Source organism: Fukomys damarensis, unplaced genomic scaffold, assembly GCF_012274545.1.
Source record: "Fukomys damarensis isolate Sample0158 unplaced genomic scaffold, DMR_v1.0_HiC HiC_scaffold_14, whole genome shotgun sequence".
In the NCBI taxonomy this organism is placed as follows: domain Eukaryota; kingdom Metazoa; phylum Chordata; class Mammalia; order Rodentia; family Bathyergidae; genus Fukomys; species Fukomys damarensis.
In genome coordinates, this window is record NW_022900926.1 from 66,628,761 (window position 1) to 66,649,135 (window position 20,375).

The 20,375-nt window shown below is 36.3% G+C and overlaps 1 protein-coding gene and 1 long non-coding RNA gene across 4 annotated transcripts in view; one reads left to right on the forward strand and one right to left on the reverse strand.

Moving 5' to 3' along the window:
* The window catches only part of LOC104865415, a 135,250-nt gene extending 120,323 nt beyond the window's left edge, over positions 1–14,927 (reverse strand). For both annotated transcript variants that reach the window (XR_781143.2, XR_781142.2), the window contains exon 1: positions 13,966–14,927. This is a non-coding gene — a long non-coding RNA (uncharacterized LOC104865415). The remainder of the gene's footprint in view (positions 1–13,965) is intronic.
* Positions 1–20,375, forward strand: part of Bmp5 (bone morphogenetic protein 5) — a 117,012-nt gene that overhangs the window by 44,442 nt on the left and 52,195 nt on the right. Inside the window, exons 1-2 of one of the 2 annotated variants that reach the window (XM_033763411.1) lie at positions 2,920–2,991; positions 4,715–4,907. In XM_033763411.1, the coding sequence (XP_033619302.1) occupies positions 2,949–2,991; positions 4,715–4,907 (236 nt within the window). In that variant the 5' untranslated portion in view covers positions 2,920–2,948. Of the gene's footprint in view, positions 1–2,919; positions 2,992–4,714; positions 4,908–20,375 lie in introns of those variants that run through there. The other variant, XM_010628930.1, reaches the window with a different exon arrangement.

Genomic DNA, 20,375 nt, shown 5'->3' on the forward strand with positions numbered 1-20,375 from the left:
GGACTTAGATGACATAAATCTTCTTCTCTTGTTTTTGTTAAATAAGTAGGAGACACTTCTCCACGACCTAATGAAATTGTGATTTTTATGGAGTCTTTTGCATTTTCATCTGCTGAAACAAATTTTACCAGAAATTATGGTAAAAATTCAGGAAATTCATGCCATTTAGTTGATATATATATATATATATGTGTATATATATATGAATTAAAAGAAAATATTTAATATAATGTGAATCTAAAACCCAATAGTACACAATTTTCTGATGTAATGCCATTTATGATATATATATATATATATGTATATATATATATGAATTAAAAGAAAATATTTAATATAATGTGAATCTAAAACCCAATAGTACACAATTTTCTGATGTTTTCTTATTTACCTATCTTTAATTCTTCCCAAGCCATTTACCACTGTAGTAACACATTGTAAAATTTGCAGAAATAGAATGCTAATGTTTACCAAAATTGTCACAGTATGAACAAAACAAAGATGTCTCATAAAAAGCTCATATGTAAGGAATATTAAAGACATGTTGGCTGCTTTTCGTTTACTTTGGGAGTTTTGATTTTTCCAATTGGATCTGGTGAAGAAACAGTTGGAATACAGAGTGGTCCAGCTGAGAAGTTATACTTATTTCAAAACTGTGAGTTGTAATTATATTTTAGAGTACAGTTGTAGTAAACGTGTGATGCTACGCACTAACATATGTATTGTACAAGATTAATTCAAATTAGAATATAGTCAATTATTCATGACACCTTCTTTAAGAAATAACAGAAATATTTGATAAGAATAGAAAAAAACACTTTGCTTAAAGATGGAAAGAAGCGTGCTTGATCTGAATCTACAAAGAAGAGTAACCCTGTTTTGAAGAAACATGTCAGAGGGTAAGATTCTTTGGAGAGAGAGTGAAAGTACCGAGAAAAGGATAAGCTTGCCCAAGAAATAATTAGAGTATTAAGACAAGAAAACTACATTCAGAAAAACACACTGCTCACACTTTGTGTTGTGCATTTGGGAATTGAAATCTCAGCCTTGGGCTGGGCTGAAATCTTTTATGTTCCAATATTGTTTTGGGCTTTGGAGCAGCGATGTTCCTCAAGCAGATTACTATGTGGTAAGTGGGAAGGCAGTGCAGCCGGACACTGCTGGGAGCAAAGACGGGCAATACTGGACCTCTTAATGTGGTCTTTCCTTCAGTTATTAGAAGGCCTCTCTGGAGCATGCTCTATTAAATCCTAATTATGCTTTTATGATCACAACCCTTATTTCTAGTCTATTCTTCACTTTTTTTTTGTATATTCCTGAAAGGCAGTATTTAAATATAGTAAAAAAACCACTGTAGTTTCTGAGTGGAGAAAGACGTCATAAGTAGGTGGCACCAGCATGTAACAATGATTTATAACAAGCTTTAGGAGACAGACGTCTGTTGTTGCCTAGCAGTTGTCACCCAATTTCTTATTCTTAGGTCAAAGTATTAATATTTGCCACCTGCCTAGTATTATTCTTTGAGGCCACTGAGTTTACCTTGTTAAATATTCGTGGGCATCATGAGGAACCCAAGGCAATGTAAATACAAGTCTTACTTCATTGCTCACTCCAACAAGGGCTGTGGAATTTGTCATCACAATCGTGATTCTAAGCCATAGGGTATAGGAATTTGAATCATTAGACAAATCTGCAACACAACTGTACTCTGTGTGATACATAAAATACAAGATTTTATTAAACTCTTTGAGAATTTGTCTCCTTAAGGGTTTAGGTTAAATAGTCTGGATTAGAAAACTGAAATTTTATAATAGCAATGGAAATTCTAGCTTTCCACTTTACTCCACTAACACTGCACAAGGGATTCTAGGACAGTAGATGACATTATGTAACAGGGACTCAATAGTCATCTGCGTTCTGCAGGTGCACACTTTAGAATGAATCCTAAGCAACTCATATTGTCCAGATCTTATGTCCAGAACTTTAATGTTTGGAGTGCTTTTGTTTCAATTCCATATATAAAATCAATTGTTCACAAAATATTGAAAAATGGTGTTATCACTTACAATTTTGAATACTGTCTTTCGGAATAAAGAAAATATATTTCTGAATTCCTGTTTGGAGTGCCTCATAATACATAAAACTGCTTCGTTCAGGACAGTGTCACCGAGGCAAACACATGAACATTTCTAAACAAAACAACACGTACTCAGCCAAGCCGGGGCAGATACAGACTTCAAAACACTTCCTGTCGGTTAATTTCTAGTTCATCTGCCGAGTGAGCTTGAAACTAAATTTTTATTTTTACAACATATGCATATTAATTAGGCTTTTAAATGCAGGACTTTAGATCTTCATTGATAAAATTTGACATACTAATGCTATGCGAGTAGAAACAACATAAAAACCAAAGACCAAATGCTTGCATCCAAATTCTTTGGTAGAGTATTTATTCCCTCTTAGACTATTACTGGGCATATAAGTGTCCCTTATGTACTTTTACATAATGACATCTATTTTCCTTACTTTAGACTCAGGAAATAAGTATACAATCGTTACATTTATTCCTTTGAAAAAAAGACTCTGGCCAGTTCTTATATCCATGCCTGCATATTAGTCTGTAAGCATTTTGAACCCTATACTTCCCTTTGTCTGAAAGCTCAGGCATGAGAATGAACAAAAAGGAAATGAAGAAGCACTCACTGCACTACAGCCAGAAGAAATTTAGACAGAGAGAAAGATTAAATTAAGGACTTAAATCACACCCTAAAAGTGGAGCTCCCATACTGCTTTAGGGAAGAATTAACAGCCCCAGAAATGGACCTCTCTTAGAAGTAAGAGACTGATCTTTTTCAAAAGCAAACCACAGCGAGCACGTGGGGCGATGTTAGTGCAAGTCTGACAGCCACTGTCCTTCCCCCAGCTCTGCAGGATGGTACAGTTTCCAGATGTGGGCTACTTACTTCTGTGCGCGAGGTCGGTGTCTGAGATGTAAGTAGGCACAGGCTCTTTGTTCTCCTAAACTATCTTTTCTGGGGAGAGGAAGCCACAGATTTCTTTGAGATATGAAGTCAGGGAATTGTTTACTCTCCTGTCATGAGCTTTTCCTCAGGTGTGGCACCCATGGGTGCTCGAACCCATGGGTCATTTGTGCATGGTCCTAGCTGCTCTTCCTCAGTCTTAATCCTTGGTCTGGCTTAGACTCCCAAGTTTTACAAATTCATGGCACTGCTGATATTAAAATTCTAAAGGGAATTTTGCGCTTTAACCTAATTTTGAACCTTGTGAATCAGTTTTCACTACTTGTAACAAATTTTAGTAACAAAATATGCTATTAAAAACAAAACAAAAATACAGCCAAGGATTTAGTTCCGTGGTGCCAGGGCCTGGCAACCTAAAGGTCCTGAATTTGAGTCCTAAAACTGAAAAAAAAAAAAAGTGGTTGGCTTTAATTGTGCAATACCATGAACATAGTAATTTACAAGACATTTTGTGTACCACAACTGTGTATTATCCTAACCAATTGAGATTTTGAGAAACATATCCATAACGTGGATTTCATCAGATGATAACACACTTCTGTGATAGGATCCTTGTAGGTAGTTTATGGGACCATACCAAACTGTATTGCTTTACACAGCCGGATGAATATAACACACCTGACACCTACTGTCTTCAATCTTCCAGGATTTCTTAGCATTCTCAAAAGAAATCATTGTTTGACTTTGTTTACTAGGAAGATTGCTAAAGGAGGAAATTAGATGCCCATCTTACTTCTGAATAATAAGGGTCGGATGTCTTCAGGAGACTTTATGCTGCTCCAGGAGAAATAACTTATACAATAAGATCAAAGGAAGAGAGGAAGAGTAATTCAATTCTGAAAGGAGAAAAACACTTCTGGGGGAGAAATTTTAGGAATAACCCTTTATGGGTAGTAATTATAGTGAGATAGAAGCAAGAAGCTTCGTGGTACTATTGCACAGATGATGACGGACCACAGATGACAGTTATGTAACTTGTATCTGAAAAGATCCGAAGAAACGATTCCGAATGGGTTCAGCATAAAGAAAGAGTAACTGTTTGAGGAGATAGGCACCCTTTTAACCTGATGTAAACACCCAATGTCTACATGAATGAAAATATCACAGGGAACCCCGTAAATATGCACGTTTGTTTTTATAAGCCAGTTAATGAACTTACACTAAAAATGTAAAAATAATTTCTTGACTTGACTTCTGAAAGACTCTAAATACGTCCTTGTATACATGCAATGTCTTCCCTCCGTTTCATGCCCCTCCTGTGGTTGTGCTAGTTTTGACCACTGACTTTGCCTGGAACTCGAGGGGTTCTTTAACATTTTCCTAATTTCCGTATGAAGCCTTCTGTTTTCTAGTACTCTGGGCATGCTGCTAATCACCTCACAACCTTCACTTTCCAAAATATTTTTGGATACGCTTTCCATTTAGGGTCCTGGAATTTGTATAAAGCCACGGAAGCTACACTGCCTTTGAACGAAAGGCTTTTAGTTTGTGGAATTTCCTTTAACGGGAAAGACACATAAGTCTGTGGTTTTACTGTTTTCCCAGTTTGAGTATTTTCCCAGTTTTATACAATCCAGCTTGTTTTTTTCATTTTCAAAGGTGGAAAGATCGCCATTAATTTCTATATTTTGGAAGGACTAATTTTATCTTCTGTTCTTTTCTTTCTTTTTCAGTTGAAAGGGACAGGGATTTCTCTCACCAGCGAAGGCATTACAAAGAATTTAGGTTTGATCTGACTCAAATTCCTCACGGAGAAGCAGTGACAGCAGCTGAATTCCGGATATACAAAGACAAGAGCAACAATCGATTTGAAAATGAAACAATTAAGATTAGCATATATCAGATCATAAAGGAATACACGAACAGGTACCAACTTTATATCTCATTTATTTACCTGGCGAACAACTGTGATGTTTTATTAAGAGCCATTGAGAAGCCATGTGATCTATCAAAACTTAATTTCTTTGGGTGTGATGACATTCAGCACCAGGTCCAGATGCAATGAAAAGTAAGAGTAACTGATCTGAAAACTTCTACCTTTCACAAATTCTCCCTGCCCTTCAATCTGCAGGCTAAATGGTCTCAGGTGTCCCCCTGTGAGTTTTCTAGACTTTTGGTCTCATTTTGTAAATTTGTCTGTCATTCTACAAAACTTCCATCTTATTCTGCAACCATGATGTTTAAAAAAAACATTAGTAATTAAACCTAGGGCCTTATGAGGCAAGACCCTATGATTGAGGGAATCCTCAGCCCTTTGTAAATTTTTTACTTTGAATAATGTGAAATAGGAAGAAAATGAGTAAAGGGGAAGTCAGAAAGGGAGGGAAAAGGAAATAAGGGAAAAGAAAAATATGAAAAAAGGAAAAAATGGAAACAAAGTCTTTGCAAATAGGGAAGGTCAAAGGAGGGTGAAAGGAGGGCAGTGGTAAGGGAAAAAATAAGAAAAAAGACATATATAAAAGTACAAGATCCCCATGATAAATGCAACTGTATTGTTTGCTTTAAATGTACCAATAAACTTAACAGGCAAAAAATTTTTACTTTGAGACAAAGTCTGGAAAAGTGGCCTAGGCTGGCCTCAAACCTGTGATCCTTTTGCCTCAGTCTCCTTAGTAACTGGGATTATAGGTGTGCACAACCACCCCGGTACCACATGATTTTTAATTAAGATGATTTCAATTATTTGGCTTTCTTTAAGTTAAAGAAGAACTGCTTTACTTTTCACTGGTGTAAGTAAAAATTATGCTTGTGTTTTTAACGTAAGGTCATTCTGTTTGCAACAGGTTTTGACAGTCAGCCTGTATGCGTTCTGTCTAAAAGTGCTTGAGAACTGAACAAAAATGAACTAAAATACTAAGTGTAAGAACACTTACTTTATATTTACTGCAAATGAATCATCAAATATCAGAATTAACACAATGAAGAGATCTTGTGTGACACTTTATGGATGCTTAAGTTGTCTTGGTTGGATAGTTCATACATACACACATATAAATATATATTCTGCATTTAAGTATAATGTATACTTAAGTATGAGAGTTCAAGTTTATATACCTAAGTGCCAACTGAAATCTTATATTGACAAGGTACCTGTTTCCCAGTAGGTCCCAGTCATTGGATCTGCATCTTTCCTTTGGTGAACTACTGTTTCTTTCTTTGATAATACAAATATTTCAGGATGGCTATCTTGTTCTCTCTAAAAGTTTTTCTTTGTCTTCTTGCCACAACAGAAAAATCCTTCTCAGCCCAGCCTGGTGGTGCACACCTGTACTCCCAGCACTCTGGGAGGCCAAGGCAGGAGGACTGCAAGTTCAAGCTCAGCCTGGTCAGTTTAGTGACATAATGAGAACTTGTCTCAATGTAAAGGCACAAACAAAAGGACTGGATATATAGCTTAGTGTGATGTCTCTAAATTCAATGTTAAATACAAAAAGGGAAGAAAAGAAAAGAAGCAGAAAAAAGAAAGGAAGAGAACGTTTCTAGTGCTATATATGATAGCCCTACCACTGCTAGCTATTAGCTTTGAGGGAAAAAAATATTTTGAGTGATTTTATCATTTTCTTGAGTCAGCAGGGGTCCCAAACAGGAGGTGAGTAGCAGGCGAGTTTCACCTGGATTGTTAGCCACTATTCATCAGTGGCTTTATCACCTGAATGCCACCTCCTGTTGGATCAGTGATGACATTAAGACTCTCATAGGAGCATAACCTCCATCATGAACTGCATATAGAAGGCATGTAGGTTGCACTTTCTTTTGAGAAACCCAAATCATGCCCTTTATCCTTCTAAAAATTGTCTTCCATGAAACCAGTCCATGGTTCAGAAAAGGTTGTGCTAATGTGCCAGACTTTTCCAATGGGTGTTTCATGGAACTGTAGTCTTTTTTGATCCGTGCAATGAAAATAAAAAGCTTCTGAGGTGAAACAGGTTTGAAAAGCCTACTGGTAGACCATCCTCTAAGAGGCTCATAATGCAGGACAGAATATTAAAGTCTTAAACTGTATAGTTAAAAATACTGATTAATTTTCTTTTAGCTAGTTTTCCTTAACATTGTCTTTGGAATGTTTGAGTGTACAGTATACTTATCAATACCCCATGGGATACTCCTTAAAACAAGATCCATTTTAATAAATACAGAGTTATATGCATTCTTATTTTGAAAAGTGGTAATTTTGAGACAATTAGATCTCGCTTTTCCTTTTTTTGAGTTTTAACATTTCTAGATTTTTTTTTTTACAGATAAGTCCTGTTTTCTAAAATAGTTTATTCAAGCTGGGAAGGGTAGCATATTCCTATGATCTGAGTATTTCTGAAGGCTGAGTCAGGAGGATTGCAAAATATGAAGCTGGCTCAGGCAACTTAGCAAATTAATAAGATCATGTCTCAAAACAGAAATGAAAAGGGCTGGTGATGTAGCCTGATAAGATGTCCTGTATTCAATCCCCTGTATCACGTATACACACACACACACAAACACTACATTTTTAAAGCCCTCCATGTATTGGCTCTGTTTATAAAATAAGGATATAATATTATAAGTTAAAGTATACAATGTGCACTTTAATACATTATTTTTATATTAAAGTGATAGTCTTAAAATTAAGTTAGAATTGAAAATAATACTCCATACGTTAATTAAGATTGTTTCCATAACTAACAAACTGTTTTATTTATAATGCTCTTATGGGGCCAATAAATCTTGAAATGGAATATCTAAAAATTGTGAATCCAAACAACCCTTTTCTCTTTATAAGTTAATTGTGTCAGGTATTTTGCTGCAGTAATCAAAGCTATCGAATATAGATCTATTGTTCTGTCTGGTAATTTTTTAAGTGTCATCTATGAAGCTCTGTTTGAACTTTCTTTCACCTTTTTATTTCCTAGGAACATGAATCTGTAATTTAAGACATGATAAAAATGGTAAAAATAAAGAACCAGGAGAAGAGTCTATTGCTATTAATTTTTAGATTTATTTCTGAATGAACTCATGTAATGTTTTTCTTAATGAGCAGTTTTAGAATTCTTATGTGTATTGGTGCCTAGCTTACTAGATTTCAGAATTTGGGGAATTTTAGTATTTTTAAAAGTGAAGCCTTTGTCTATCTTGAATTTCTGGAATTCTTCTAACTATACTTGAAAACATAGTCAGTGTTTTTGTAACCACATCTGTTTATGCTTCCAGTATGCTGTTGTATAATTTGGCTAAGTCTTTACTTATTTTAACACATGCTGAAATTTGCTCTTTGATTCAGAAATTTCACTGAAATTTTTCTCTGTCATTTGAATTGATTAACAAACTCTAACATATATACGTATATGTATATGTACATATATAAACTGTATTCTCTTACACTGAGAATAGGTATTCTCTTACATAGGTGTTCTCTTACATTGCTAGGTATTCTCTTACATTGCCATTCTAAACTCTGCAGTGGCAAAGTCTTCTGTGTATTTTTGAACATCAAGTATTAAGTACTTTGATGAATTATGATTTTTATCTTCTAGGGTTTTATATACATATAGGACTACGTGTTTTGTTTTTGCTAGTATTTTTCCCCAGTTATCTGCTTCACTCTCTGAAACTTTCATACTCACATATGTATGCTTACGTTTTGATTTTCTATACCATTGCTCAAAATTGTCTGTCAGGTCAGAGACTGACAAAATACCTTCCCTCTCTTTGAATTAGGTATTTCACCACTTCCAGGAGTTCTTCATTCTGTGCTGTAAGAAAATACAATTTTGTACCTTGTTTTTGCCTATGGATACAGGATTTAGCTTTAGCACTCCTTTTCATTCCAGAGAAAGATGTGTAATCGATAGACTACACAGAAATGAAAACGTGTCTTATAAAATATTGTAGGTTTCTATTCAGGATTTCAAAGTAGCTGCAATTTAAATGTAAAATCCTAACATATAAAACTACTGAAAAACATGGGAGAAATATGTTAGTCTTGGCAAAATTTTTTGAATATAACTCCAAAAGTTCAGGAAATAAAACCCAAAATTGACATTTTCCACAGAATTATAAAAAGAAAATCAGAAAAATATGGAAACACAGAAGACCCAGAATAACCAAAGGAATCCTGCGCAAAAGGAGAAAGGCTGGAGCCATCAGAAAAACCTGATTTCAAATTATACTACAAAGCTGTAGTAATAAAAATAGCATGATTAGCACAAAAATGGGCACATAGACCAGTGGCATAGAACAGAAGACACAGAAACAAACCTGCACAACTACAGCCATTTGACTTGGCAAAGCAACCAAAAATGTATGTTGGGCAGAGGACATCCTCTTCAACAAATAGTGTTAGGGAAACTGGGCATTCATATGAGGAAGATTGAAACCAAATCCCTATTTCTCACTTTGTACTAAAATCAATTCAAAGTAGATCAAACACTCAAGTAATTTTGAAACTTGAAGACTCTGGACAGTTTGGAACTTCTAGAAGAAAACTTAAGGAAAATGCATGAAGCCGTAAGCACAGGCATAGACTTTCTGAGCAAGATGCCTACTGCACAGGATGTAATAGCAAGAATCAGTAAACAGGAGTAAAAGTTAAAAGTTTCTGCACAACAGGGGAAACAATGCAGCTAGGAGCCACACCGGGTGAGCGCAGCAGAGCAGTGTCCCTTGGGCTATAGAGAGCTAAGCTGAGTCGGAGGGGATGGAGACAGGCAGACAACCACCTGGCCCAGGTACCAGCCAGCCCCACCCAGCACCTGTTATCTGTGATCTGGTGAAACTCACCTCCCAGTGCACACTGCTCCCAGACCCTGTCCTCATGGTCAGTGGGCCCCAGTGACCGAGGTAGTCTCAGGGAAGAGACTGCTCCGACCAGGGAGCCTAAGAGGGCCAGAAAACCAACCAGAGGACAATATCAAGGCATTTGGGACAGAAAGAAATGGGGACCTGGATCTGGGCAAGGACTCAGAAGTGGGCAGGGGCAAACAGTGGCTCCACTTGGAGTGAACCAGAAGTGGAGAGACACCATAGCGGTGCCACAGTGGGTGCATTCCTACCTGCACTCTGGACACCATAGGGCTTTGTGCCCACTCCCTGCCCTCTGGCTTTCCAGATGCTGTGGAGCTCAGAATCTGTGAGGGAGCCATGCAGGGGCCATTAGACACCCATTTGTGAGCTGGGAGCCCTCGAGTGGCTCCCATGCTCTGCTGAGGTGTCTGAGGAAGAATACAATCTGCTAAACTCCCGGTGCCCCTGAACTTCCACAGGGAGTAGAGACAGATTCCCAGAGAGGCTCCATCATAGAGTTTAGAGAGGGCACAGAGACAGAGGCGTTGTATCTGTGCCTGCACAAAAACATGGAGGAAATGGACTGAAACACTTGTGGACATTGGTACAGAGGAAAAGGGGGCTAATATATGTATATATGTGTGTATGAGGTCAGTGCTGGTAAACTGAAAAGAAAGAATTAATGCATTTGTTTGAAAAGTATCTTTTTGGTCATATGAGAAAACCCCACCAAAAATTGTATATAGAGGGTCCAAACACAAGCTTTCTATCCATTTATTAATGATTTCCAACCTTTACACAGCTTCCCTCTATCTGCAATTACGCCTTTCACCCTATTTCTTATCCCCCACCCCAGCACATTTTCTTTACCTGCTCCATTCCACATATAAAAATATCACCTCCACTCTATTCTGTGCTCTTGCTTGCTGCACTACATTCTCTCTTTTCTTCTTCCTCACACCTTCCCTCAACCTCTGTATCTCAGCCTGCTTGTCATTAGCACCAAACCATTGTCTTTCTGGGTTACTGAAAAGGTGGAAAAGTATGGAATTGTCAAAATAAGTTTCAAATTGTGTGAGTGATATATGGTCAATTCCATAGGTACTGAAAAAACTTTCTACTTGCCACTCAGTGAGTGGGACAGACTCTGCTATATTGGGTATTTTGAAGAGGGGCATAAACCCCCAAACATAACCAAATGCAAGGACACATTACAGGAAGACAGAATCTAATTAAAGAGATCTCCACATTCATGACAGAATTTCTCTGCTCTGATTTGGAAACTCACAGAGCAGTAACAATAAAAAAACTTGAGAAAGTCCATAATATGACTCCAAACATCTCTAACTCCTCAAAAGTTTATCTCAGGGGTACGGAAATAGAAGCAACTACAGGAAAATAACTTAAAAAAATCTCCCCAAAAAACAAAGGGTTAAAACATTTGAAGAGCTAAAAAAAAGAAACAAAAAAGCATATTCTTGAGTTGTTTAGTAAGCTCAAAGAAGATTTTGTTAAACAGATAAAAGGTTTGACTATACAACGATCAACAAATTCAAAGAAGACACAAACAAGAAAGTAATCAACAAAAAAGACAATACACACCATTAATGAACATTTTGATGAAGAAATAGAAAGTATATAAAAAAGCATAAATGTGCCATACAAAAATTGCAATGGAAAGCATAGGTTGTAGTTTTGACCAATGTGAGGACAGAAAGCTAGTGAATATAGTAGATATAAACTCAAAGATATCATAAAAGCAAATCACCACATAAACTAGATCCAATAAGTTCTCAATAAGTCAAAAAAGGAACCCCTAAGTTGTAGGAATAAAGGAAAATTAGTGTATAAATCACAATGAATAAAAATTTCATTAATTTAATTATTAGCAGAAAAATTTATAAGTCTAAGGAAAGGATCCAACTTTAAAGTACAAAGAGGCATGAAATAGCTACAGCCAGACAAGAACCTTTCCTCAACACATTGCAATCAAAATTCCAGAAATCCAACAACAGGAAAAAAATACTAAAAGCTTTTAGGGAAAAAAGAAAGCAATCTATAAAGCCAAATCTATCAGAATAACATCAGATTTCTTAGCACAAGTCTTAAAGGTCAGGAAAGCACGGAGCAGTGTTTCAAACCCTAAAAGTTGTCTGGTATGGATTTAGCTCAGTGACACTGTGCCTACCTCACATGTGCAAGGTCCTGAGCTTGAGCCCTGATACCAAAAAAAAAAAAAAAAAAAAAAAAAAGAAAGAAAGAAAGAAAACAATTGTCAACCCAGGATTCTATATTGTACAAAATTAACCTTCACAATCCCCAACTTGAAACTACTACAAAGCCACTGTTATAAAAACAGCTTGGTACGTGCAAAGAAACAGACCCTAGCATCAGTGGAACAGATTAGAAGATGCAGAAACAACTGACATACCCAGCTACCTCATCTTTGGCAAAGAAGTCAACCATCCTCACTGGAGGAAAGACAGCCTCTTTAATCAATGGTGTTGGAAAAACTGGATTTCGACTTGCAAAAGATTAAAAACTATATCCCTATCTTTCACCATGCACTAAACTAAAATCCAAGTGGATTAAAGATCTAAATATTAAAACAGAAACGCTGAACTTGCTGGAAGACAAGTAAGGCAAAACTCTTGATGATATCAGCATAGGAAAAGACTTTATGAACAAATCCTCAGTAGCACAGAAACTAGAACAAAGAATCCACAACTGGGATCTCATCTTTTTAAAAAGCTTCTGCACTGCCAGAGAAATCACCAATAGAGCTAATGTGGGGAAAAAATTTTACCAGCTGTTCTTCAAACAAAGGTCTACTTCTAGAATGTATAAAGAACTAAAAAAAAAAAAAATCAGCCCCCACAAATATAAAGACCCAATTAAAAAATGGGCATCTGAAATGAACAGACATTTCTCAGACAAAGAAGTAAAAGCAGCAAATTAACATGTGAAAAAATGTTCATCACTTCTTATTTGAGAGATGCAGAGGAAAACAACACTGAGATTCTACCTCACCCCAGAAAGAATGGCTGTTTTCAAGAAATCAACCAATAACAAATGCTGGAGTGGTTGTAGGGAGATAGGAACCCTTCTTCATTGTTGGTGGGAGTGCAGACTGGTGCAACCACTGTGGAAATCAATATGGAGATAACTGAAACAAATAATATCAGAAGTCCCATTTGACCCAGCTATTCCTCTGCTGGGTATCTTCCCAAAAGAATTAAAGGAATCATACCACAATGATATACATGCTCACCCATGTTTATAGCAGCACAGTTTGTAATAGCTAAAATTTAGAAACATCCTAATTGCCCGTCAACTGGAGACTGGATAAAGATGTGTGTTTTTGTTGTTGTTGTTGTTGTTTTGTTTTTATAAAATGGAGTAGTACTCAGCCACAAAGAATGAGAAGCTAGAGATATTATAGCTAAGTGGATGCACCTTGCGGCCATACTCTTAAGTGAAATTAATAGGACACACATGTGTAAATACCAAATAGTTTCTGTGGTATAAAAACAAAAAGTATACATAAAGATCAAAATGTATAATTGATATTGTGCAATAGGAATAAAAGGTCTAAAAATGTAGAGGAAGTGGGAGGAGTAGGGGAAAGGTTAAAAGGGAAAATAAAAAATATGAGAAAATGAAAAACATGGGAACAATGTCTTTGTAAACAGGGAAGGGTGGAGGGGGTGAAGGGAGGGCTGGGGAGTGGGGAAAAATAAGGACCAAGATAAGTCATGGAAAGGTACAATTTCCCGATGATGAATGTGACTGTATTGTATGCCTAAAGTGTACCAATAAACTTAATTTAAAAAAAAAGAATTGACAGAGAAATGGAAGACATTCATAACAAAGAAATCCTAAAGAAATACTTGATCTCTAAACTAGTATTTCAGAAAATACTTAAGGGAATCCTAGACAGAGACAGGGAGGCCACCAGTACTAAAGAGCTCAAAGGAAAGTATACAGCTAACAAGGAGAATAGTTAAGCATGAGGGAAAAAAATAAAGGAATCAGCAGTGGAAAATAATGCAATGACAGAATTCAGTAAAGACCTTATCATAACTCACAGTGTTAGTGATCTTAACTCTTCTATCAAAAGACAAAAACTGACAGATTGAATAAAAATACATTCCAAACATATATTACTTACAGGAGACACACCTTGTCCAAAAGGAATCTCATAGACTGAAGGTGAAAAGATGGACAATAATATTCCGTGCAAACAGAGCTTGCAAGCAAGCAGGAGTGGTTATATTATTTTTAGACACAGCAGATTTCAAGCCAAAACTTTTCTGAAAAGAACAAGATGCACACTAACATACTGGTAAAAGTAACAATTCAACAGGAAGAGGTAACAATTGTAAATACTTATGTACCAAATGTTGGCACACCCATGCCATAAAACAAAAGCTACTGGACACAAAAAGATGGCCACAAATATGATCGTAGCAGGGAACTTCAATAACCCCCTCACACTTAGGATAGATAAACCAGAATTTTAAAAATTAACAAAGGTCAGTGTTAAACCACAGCATAGAACAAATTGATTTAACCAATATCTAAAGAATATATCATTAAACAACAACAGCCTCTATTTGAATATACCTAGGAATTAGCCTAACCAAGGAAGTGAAACATTTCTACAAAGAGAACTACAGTACTGTGAAAAGGAGACTGCAGGTGACATCAGAAAACGCAAAATGTCCCCTGCTCTTGGATAGGCAGAGCCAAATACAGTGTTATCAAAACAGCTACACTCCCCAAACTGTTACACATATTCAGTGGAGTCCCAATCAAAATACCAGTGTCATACCTCACAGATATAGAGGAAACAATCCCAAGATTCAGACGGAACCAGAAGAGACCCAGAATAGCAAATGCAATCAGGAACAATAATAGGTATTGCAGTAGCTGACTTCAAGCTACATTACAAAGCAACAGTGATACAAATGGATCCAGTTTCAGTTTTCTGCACACAGAAAACCAGTTTTCCCAGCACCGTTTGTTGAATAGGATATTATTCCCTCAACACACATTTTTGGCCCTTTTGTCAAAGACCAAATAGCTGCATGTGTCTGTGGATGTTTCTGTATCCTCTGTTCCATTCCACTTCCAGGCTAGCTATTCCTCACACAGAGGAGCAATATTTAGAATACATAAAGAACTCCAAAAGTTAGATTGCTCCAAATAAAAGGCCTAATAAAAATGGGAATTAAAATGAATAAATTCTTCTTAAAAGAGGAAATGCAAATGGACAATAAGTATATAAAAAGAGTTCAGCATCATTGGCTATTAGAAAAATGCAAATCAGGATGACATTGAGACTCCATCTTACTCCGGAAAGAGTGGCTATCATCAAGAACTCAAGAATAAAACATTAGTGTTGGCATGGTGGGAATGTAAACTAGTATACTAGTATAAACTACTATAACTAGTATGGACATCAGAATGGAGATTCCTCAAGCAATAACAAAGACAATAACAACACCCCCCCAAAAAAACCACCAAAACTAGAAATAGAAATATCATTTGTCCCAGCGGTACCTCTTCTGGGTAACTTCTCAAAAGAATCGCAGTGGTACTTCTCTTAATTCTTTCCACAGTTCTGGTTGTGAACCAAAATGCAATTGTTACATTTGGCTTTGACCTTATGGGGAGCATCATATTACAGTGATAAATGCAAATCACAATAACTAAATCTTGGAAGAATTATATATGTGTATCAATACATCAGTAGATAAGGAAAATGTGGTATATATACGCAGTGGTATACTACTTGGCCAGAAAGAAGGATAAATGTAAGTCATTTGGAGAGGAATGGATACACCTGGAAACCACAATGCTAAGTGAAACAAACTGGATGTAATAAGTTAGATATTTTATGGTTTCTCTTATATGAGAGACATAAATTGCCAGTAATTTAAAGGTCAAGACAAAAGAGGATACTTGCAAGCAAAGTGGTGGAACCGTGGGAGATGGGAACAGGTTTTAAGGATGGAGGGAGATAGGAAAAAGAGAAAGGGAAGAAGTAAAAAAGATGGCGCTACAATATGTTTATGTACAACCTCCCCACAACCCATGTATTCATTATGGTATCACAAATGTACTAATATAAAAAGGGCAGCACCAACTTAGATATTCATTGATGGATGAGAGGATAAAGAAAATGTGGTATACCTGCATAGTGGAGGACTGCTCAGGAGAGTGGATGGAAATAGGGATTATCATGTTCAATGAAATAAACCAGACTCAGAATGGTGCATATTGCATGTTTTACTTAATATGTGGAGCCTAAAACAGTGATGTGAAAGAAGGAGGAAGACTATCATTTGACAGGAGGAAGGGAATAAGAGGAGGGAGGACAAGAAGGGTAGATGGGAGACGGATATAGTCAATATGTTACGTGCACGTGTGAAAATACGTTGGAACTCAGTGTTTAATAAAATTGATAGGCACTAACAAAGACAAATTTTAAAATATAAACTAAATTGGTCTTACTTTTCCTTAAGACTCCATTGAAAGATATTTTCCCCAGAGAAAATGAATATAAATAATTTTTTTCTTTTCTTTATCGTATGGAAAAGTTTAATGCTAATGTGGAACTTTGCCTTTAATTGTCTGAGAGGGGGAGTAGGTTACTAATATTTCATTTATGCACCATCTGATCATAGTTAAAATTGGAAAGAGTTCCAATAGGAAAATGTAATTTTAAAATCCAATTAACAATTTGAAAGTGTTGAGTACATCTGGGTTTTGCACACACAGGCACACAGCCCCCTTAGACCACTTTAAAAATATGTGTCACCCTCAAAATTTCTATCATCAAACTTGTAGATTTTATCTCTAGCATTTTGACTAGAACTCAGAAAAACTTGAACAGTCAGAGTTGACTGCCGGATTTAATGAAGTGCAGCTGACCATGCATGTATATTTTCACTTGTGTAATGCCTGCTTTCCCTAAGGTATTGCCTCTGAGTGTCTGGGTGGGGATCCCAGCAGTAATTTAAACTGGTGTTTCATGGATGTGTTTTACTTTCAAGGCCTCGTCTGATGCATAAACCATTTACTTTATGAATTCCTTGACGGTGTTATGTAATCAAATTTAAATACTCATAGATCACTTATTTATGTCATCTCTTTTCCCACTTATTCAACTGAGACTTACAACTCCTAAAATCATGTATTTCATTCGTCCCTTCTCTGACCTCCCGCATTTATGCCTACATATGTTTAAACGTGTGCAGTTTAAATGCGTGTTTTGATACTTATCCAGCTCTTTATTTTGCTTGGTTAACAGTTAACACATTTGGTATCATTTCACTTATTTCATCTTTCTCATAAAAAGGCCAACAGCCCTAAATTCTGTATGGAAGGCACCGTTCTCCAGTCACACTTCATATATCTGGTATTATTGGGAAATGAAGTTTCCACGTCGTTGAATTTTCCGGATAACGCAGCTGAGTCCAGCATGCGTTTTTGAGCTCCTACCATGTGGCAAGCACAGAGACTGTGAGACCAAGTAAATAAGCTCTCAAAGCTCGTAGCCTGGGGCTAGGGCTGTGGTGGGGCTGCCTCACACAGACTTTCATAACTAGAATACAATCTGCTAAGCACCATGATGTCAGTGTGCTCTAAGTGTTGTGGAAATATGAACAAAGGGAGAATTAATTCTTTATTTGGGTGGTGAGGGCTTTGGGGGAAGGCATTGTGAGGCGTTAAACTTTGAGTTGAACAGTTCAAGATGAATAGGAACTCTCTCTAGGCATCAAGACAGAAAGAGAAACAGAAAAGACAAAAGTATCTCAGAAGAAATATCAAAATGTATCAAATATATCAAAATGTTTAAATGTATGATGAATTATACACAACTGTTCATGTAAAGTGGCTGATGCCAGTGCTATGGCTAATAAGAAAAGTAGCTAGCATGAATACTTACCATCTGTCTGGTGCTAAGTGTTTTATTTGAATTAAAATTTTTACATATATATATATATATATGTATTTATATGCTCCCCAAAGAAAATATGCTTTATGTAAGTCAACTGTTTCCTAATGCTGTGTTCTAAATATACCTTTCTGTCCTTCGCTGTAAAGCACTTTAACCTCATCTGGTTGATGTCACTAGGCACCTTCGCTCCTTGGGAGTATTTAGCTAAGCTGTCATCGGGCAGGTTCACAGGCAGCTTTATATTTACATAATTGCCCTCCTCCCACCTCTTTAAGATTTGTGATTCTTCCATGGACATTCTTCAGAATGCACATTGGCAATTTCTGCTCAGCAAGATTTTCTGGGCCCTGGAGAGCAGGATACTTGGGTGGTAGATGCCCTTTTCTCTAAAGTGTATGGAACAGTATGCCAGCCGTACACAGCATGCGAGCCATACCTTAAGCTCTATATCCCTGTTTCTCCAGTGAGGCAGTCTGGCCTCTCTAGAAGGCACTGGCAGGGCCTGGGGTCTCTCTGGCTTTCGCAGCTGGTTGCAAGGGGCTGTGGTGTGCTGCTGGCATCTGGTGTGTTGATACGCCGAGAAAGATACAAGGGCAGAAATGCTGCCTCTCCTGAAAGGGCCAGAGAAGTTACTCCACCCCACAGACGATGAGCTGATCCACTGTTCATGCTACCCAGGTTGAAAAATCTGCTTACTAGAAACTTCAAGCCACAAACCTAAACATAGGCATGATTTGTCCCATAAAATCATGGACTGGATTGAATTTTTCTTTGACTATTTCACGTTTTGGGTCATAGGCACATATATGAAACAACTCTTAAAATCTTGTATTGAATACATTGCTCAGTCATCGAGGCCATGAAAATGTGTTTGACTCTTTATGTAATAGTTTTGTCTTTTTTTTTTTTTTTCCTTGCTGAATGAAGAGAACTCCTGTGTATAAGCCCGGTAGCACATGGTTAGATTTTTCACAGGGAAATAGTGTGGGATGGTATAATGCCAGGAAACCTGCTGAATATTAAAAATGTCTTGATAATTCAGAACACTTGAATTATTTAGTGGAAATTCAATTTGTTTTGCAGATCTGCCATAACACTCATTCAATTTTAGCTAATATTACTCCTTTACCAATTTTCATTTGAACACTTTAAATACAGCATAGAATCAGATAATCTGAAAAAATTGATACTGTGAGATAAAACTGTATAATTTCGCAGTTGTTTTGGTATGAAAAAGAATTACCATTTGAAAATATCAAACAGCAAACAAATTCAAATTCTAAGACTAAATTCTAAGTCTGCTTATGGAAGAAGTTTTTTTGACTAAAGAAACTTTAGAAAAAGGATATTTTTTATTAGTTGGCAATTTTTTGCTAATTTGCTTTGAACTAGAGCTGTAGGTTAGGTTTCTAAATGCTATGATGGTATTTATGTCAAAGACCCTGTGAAAGATGCATGCTTTTTCCTTTGGTGGCCATTTTTACTTCACTTGGTAAGTTATTAAAAAAAATAGGAGACAGGAGGAGGAGAAGTTGTAATAATAGTGAGTTCAAGAAAAGTGGAGATGTCATTGCAGATTGTAAAGTTTTCTTTCATAGAAATGAAATATTATGGCAATTTTTTTTTCTAAAATTTATCTGTATACCTTCCAGGCAATTTCCTAAAGCTTATCTTGACCAGGTTTATTACTTAATGATTAGGTAGAGGAATACCTCTTCTTTTGATTAACTATCATTTTTATATCCTTTTTCTTTCCCTAACTATTCCTTCTTATATGTGTGTGTGTGTGTGTGTGTGTGTGTGTGTGTGTGTGTGTGTGTGTATATATATATTATTTGGATATATAGATACAATTGAAACTATAGGAATGAGGGGGAAATTTCTCTTTTACTACCTCTGTTGAAATTTCACTTCTTGAAGTTCTCAATTTAACATTCTTCTTCTAATGGAATTTAAAGGTTAAGGTTTTTACAGACTATATCTATCAATAAATGTACCCAGGGCCAGAGATTTAGTTCAGGTGTGCCACAATCTGCCTCATAAATGCAAGGATCTGAGTTCGATTCCCCATACCCCCCCAAATAAAAAGTTCCCAAAGATGAAGACAATAAATAAACTTCTATATCTAAAATGTATAAATATGTCTTAATGGCATTTTGTATTAATGTTGCATAAATCACTTGTGCCTCTAGTAATGCTGTCAATCATAGCACATATAACTTGTTAAGTACAGCCTTACATAGCATACTTGCATTTGGGTAAGAAAAGAGCAACTCAATCTTCATTTTAAAAACAATCCATAATTCAGAATGGTAAATTTAAAGAGCATAATTTTTTTTCTAATACTAAGCAAAACCTAAGTATGGGAAGCCATTGTTGAAAGTAAGCAGGCATCAATAACATCTGTATTATGTTTTTTGGCTTCTTGAAGGTAGAGTGAGGCTTTCAGAGGATCGTGAGTCCTATACTTCATGTTAGGTAATGGGGAGAAATAAATCAGAATGCTTGTTAATGATATTTAAAAGCAAGACACTTTGCTTGCCATGAATCTATGATACAGTAGTATAATATCACACATGATAGCATGATATATATGTATATATATATATATA